The following is a 4,533-nucleotide window of genomic DNA, read 5'->3' on the forward strand; positions in this document are numbered from 1 at the left end:
GGCCGAAGCACCATAGTCACGCAATACAGCACAACGTACCAAATTGTAACTAGTCAGATAGAACGGCCTTTGGCCAAAGTCTTACATAGCCAACGGCTGATACAGGACTATAATGGAATAATAATAATCCGGTTCTGCGAATACGCTTACCGCGGGGACTATACGGTACCTCCGTGGGAAGAAGTGCTACTAGGACCGCGCTGTACACCTGAGAAGAACGAGCAGAACGACGACAATGGAGTGGCTCCTGCCTGGGATGAATCCCTGCTGCACAAGAACCTCCTTCCATGGAGTGTTACTCCGAAGAAACTCCGGCATGCGACGAACCTGCCGCCCAGCCAGTATTTGAGTCTCGATACGTAGAGAGGAATATCTCAAGAACCCCATTACGCACTCAATTTAATAGCCGAAACTACCTAAACAATGGCGGCCCCAAAGATCTCATCCTGCAGCACTTCGAACCCAAATCCAACAGTACCGCAGACCAAAACTTCACGCCAGTCCTCCTTGCTCACGCACGGCTCTACTGCTTTGCGCATCTACGTCTAATGATGCCACTCAAAGCGCTAACCTCTACAGAATACATAAGACACTGATGAACTCCAAATTGTACACAAAGCGCGTTGGAGATATCATTGAGCTCGCAAGATATGCGTACTCGAACCCGGATCTGCCAGACAGAAGCGACGACGGAACTATCGATGAACTGAGGAAGCTCGTGGTTGAGTATATTATGTGCGAGATTGACATGATCGGAAAATGCGATGAATTCGTCAAGTATATGGAAGAAGGCGGTGAGTTTGTAGGAGATTTTTGGAGAATGATAAAGGACTATGTGGCTTGATGTATGTGTACAGTGATGTAATTTTAGAAAGTAGAGGTCTTAGATATTCGAGTAAAGCTATAGCTTATGACTTATACACACACACACACACACACACACAATTTATTTACGCCCGGCGACCGAGCCGAAAGGGCTGCTAACGCTAGTCTAGCTTTACACTTCCTATGCTACGTCTTGGTCTCCTTAGCTCATATGTCTTCTTTGGCCCACTTCTTTATATAATTAGCTTATTATCTAAATCAGAGCCCTTACTTAATACCTTGGCACGCCTCTTCTCTATCTACTAATGTTCCTCATCAGGTGCTCGTGGGTTAGTATTGCTGGTGGCAGACTGGCTCAGAGTCGGCATCTTTAAGAGATTCTCCAAGTGTTCAACGTCCTATCTTCGGCGGCTGAAGCGCTGTCTGCTGTTGATTGCACGAGACTGCTGATAAGCTTATGTTAGTGTCTATAGTTTACCTAGTAGTTAGTTAGATATTAGTTTGCATCTAATCTTCGTGTTGCTATTGCGAATCGTATCGTCGCTCGCACCGCGTCCATGTCTGGCGCCCATTTTGCGTCGTCTGTCGCTGCTTTACCGCCTAAGTAGAATGACATATTTCCTCTGCTTATCTGCGTGCACTGCAGCATTTCTATTCGCTGTGTTGTCCACTTTCGGCAGCGGAACAGAAAATGCTCCACCGTNTCTGCTGCCTGGCCGCATTCGCATTGGTCTGTTGTTGATGCTTTGATTCGGTATCGATACGTGTTCAGCTGTGCCATGCCTGTTCTGAGCTGGGCAAGCACGCTGCTCTCTTTCCGCGAAAGCCCGTCGTAGAGTTGTCGCGTGTGCTTTCCTGGCAGTGCCGTGTCGATTCGTTTGGAATATGCTCCCACGTCTACTGGTATCTTCTTAGCTATGCCTTGCTTACGTGCTATGTTGTGCGTAGTGGATCGCATTCTAGGGAGCTGTGTCTGTGGCCTAGTGTTTGGNCTAGTTGCTGTCTTCGCCTCTCGCTTAGCGAGGCTTGCGAGCTCATTCTCTTCGCTTGCAGGTAGCCATAGCACTGTTACTGTGTTACCGTCTCTTCTTAGTGTTTGTACAGTCTTGTAGAACTGGCTGATGTAGCCTTGCCCGGACTGCTGCCGCGGTCTTCTAAGTGTGAGCACAGCAGCTTTGTTTCTTGTTATCAGTGCAATGCTGCGAAACCTTAGCTTCGGCAGCCTGCTCAGCGCCTCGGCCATTGCTGCTAGTTCTGACTTATATGTACAGTATCATGCTGAAAACCGACGTGGTTGTGATCGACTTAAATGAAACTGGTCTTCATATCTCTTAGCACAGCAGGCTTCTTCGTATATAGGGAGAGACGTTATGTAATTTGGTGTTGATTAAACTACGAGCCATTCCATACGCTAACACACGCCGACCACTCTTAAATGGAGCTTTTTGAAGCTGGTATCACAAGATCTTTAATCCGAGATGATGACTGGGTGTACAACTCTTACTGCCTGTATCTGCGCTGATGTATCTCGTCTTGATCTCGATCTTACTTACGAAAGTTAATCTGGCTTAGTCCAAGGCCCATAGTTGCAAGACTTTAATCCAGACATCCAATGCATCCGGATGATTGTAGAAAGTATGAGCTCCGTACGCCTGCTCCATCTGCTCTACCAAAGGCTCTCTGGGAGGCTCGTACGCTGAGCAACGTACGCGAGTTTAAGGCTTGATCAACGTTGACACATGATCGCCTACGACCGCACAAGAGCTCATCACCTGCCTCGATTATTGAGGCGGTTAACCAGCTCAAGAAGGGGGCAGAAATGATGATGCTCTCAGCTGAACTAATGCGCGATCGGATTACTAGCCTTGAGAGAGCCAACGAAGCAGCTTCAACGCATAGGTAGCGCATAACGACAAATTGAGACGCCCTGTGATCATTCGGTCTTCAAGTAGGACAGCTTATAAGCCATTCCCTCAGCCCATGTGCGTCCTGATCAAGTATCTCTTGCATCTCCAGCTCGCTAAGGTCTGACTCTTCCCTGCATATCCACCGCGATCGAAAGTTTGGACAGAATCTGTCGTTGATTCTCATGGACCATGACTTTCTCCACCTTCGCTGGTACTTGCGGTTCGTGAGGATTCCAAAAGGATCTGTCTGGGGACAAAGTTGTCGAACATCCTTAGCATATACTTTCTTGAAGTACGATAGAATGCTCTGTCTCCCACGTAATGTGGCTAGGTGAAAGATGGCGTCCTCAAACTCATCAATATGAAGTGGAAACAATGTGCGAAGATGCGCGTCCGTCTTATCTAAATTCTTCTGGACGGCATATCCAACAGCTTGGCCAAGTAAAAAGAGGAAAATTTGTTTGATGTGTAACTCAGAAGGCGACATACCTAGGCACACGAGTGCACTAGCTATCTTCTTAGCGGAAAATCGGGGGTAGTCGTCCTTCAGTTTCGTTCGCAAATCTTGGAGTCGCATTGTGACTTCTAAGTCGGCGATACACGGGAACACGTCAAATAATCCGCTACGGCAAAAATGTTCCCGATCCCACCGGTGGAGAATAGCCTTCGATGGAACTTGGCCCCAGATTATCACTTCGGTATTGTAAATCGACTTAGGCTCTAAGCCGCACCTAGTCCTTAGATCGTTGCACGCCATAAAACTTCCTGGTTCCAGTCTCCAAGGACAAATAAGCAGAATAGTTACTTTCGTACGTTCTTTATAGGTGCAAAATGTAATATGTAAGGCTCGAACAAGATCGATTGTTGCCGAGATGAACGGAGTAGGTACATGGTTAGATAGAACTGCATGCATATTAACGTATCCACGCATCTGCTGTATAGTCAGGGTTTGGAACGATGGCGGCGGATGCAACTTCGATTGGATATCATCACTTTCAGCATTCCAGGAATCCGCGTGGACAACTCTGTAGTAGATAGGTCTTTCAAACGAGTTCGCCGGGTGAGACTGGTAAGCTTGGAAGACATCCTGTACCTTGATAGTTGTCTCAGCTAACGCGAAAAAATGACAAAGCATGGGAATTCCTTACGAGCTCCGTATGTTGGAACGACTCAGAAATATCATTGTAGCTGTACTCGGACTGATTCCCTATGTGCAGCCCTGCAAAAGCATCCTCTAGCGTCGAATCACTCATACTGCTGCAAATTGTCGAGATGCTGTGTCGTTAATTAGTTATGTTAAACGGAGCTTTGATATGTTTAGGTAGTGATCCAAATCATGACGTGAAGGCGGGGCTGTTATGAAAATTGAATGCGGGGTATGTAGATCGCGCGTGTGGTGAGCGGGCCCCTACTTAGGCAGGAACATCTTCTACTAACTAGTGAACGTGCAGGATCAGTCATCCGGCCACCGCACCAAACTTGACGCGACGCTCCACACCCCAACAGCCATGACACGATAACGACGCTCTCTATCACCTCAAAGGCAAGGTAGACTTTGTCTTGCATCCCAATCAATTCAAAAACATCAAATTAAGAACCAACGTAAAGCTGTTAGGCTATTCAATGTCCCTTCTTCAACACTTTACGGCCGCCTTCAAGGTAGCCAGCCTCGAGCTCTTGCTAACGCTAAGAAGAGAAAGCTATTACTTACTGAGGAGCAGTCTCTCGTAAAGTGGATCCTGAACCTTGATCAACGAGGTTTTCCGCCCTATATTATTGATATACGACGGGTGGCAGACGC

General features: G+C 47.3%; 3 protein-coding genes across 3 annotated transcripts; 2 read left to right on the plus strand and 1 right to left on the minus strand.

Moving 5' to 3' along the window:
- Nucleotides 1-423: 423 nt before the first annotated feature.
- Nucleotides 424-844, plus strand: COCCADRAFT_10358 (uncharacterized protein; the record flags this gene model as incomplete). The annotated part of the gene is made up of 2 exons (XM_007720636.1): nt 424-500; nt 580-844. The coding sequence occupies 2 exons, from the start codon at nt 424-426 to the stop codon at nt 842-844; spliced, it is 342 nt and encodes a 113-aa protein (XP_007718826.1).
- Nucleotides 845-2,485: 1,641 nt separating this feature from the next.
- COCCADRAFT_63597 (uncharacterized protein) lies at nt 2,486-2,728 on the plus strand (the record flags this gene model as incomplete). Its single annotated transcript, XM_007720637.2, has 2 exons — nt 2,486-2,538; nt 2,590-2,728. Coding segments are annotated over 2 exons (192 nt in total), but the record flags the coding sequence as incomplete, so codon positions are not given.
- A 41-nt stretch (nt 2,729-2,769) lies between these two features.
- Nucleotides 2,770-3,867, minus strand: COCCADRAFT_113149 (uncharacterized protein; the record flags this gene model as incomplete). The annotated part of the gene is made up of 1 exon (XM_007720638.1): nt 2,770-3,867. One exon carries the CDS (start codon nt 3,865-3,867, stop codon nt 2,770-2,772), a length of 1,098 nt encoding a protein of 365 aa, XP_007718828.1.
- Nucleotides 3,868-4,533: the final 666 nt, after the last annotated feature.

The sequence above is a fragment of the Bipolaris zeicola genome (assembly GCF_000523435.1).
Source record: "Bipolaris zeicola 26-R-13 unplaced genomic scaffold scaffold_545, whole genome shotgun sequence".
In the NCBI taxonomy this organism is placed as follows: domain Eukaryota; kingdom Fungi; phylum Ascomycota; class Dothideomycetes; order Pleosporales; family Pleosporaceae; genus Bipolaris; species Bipolaris zeicola.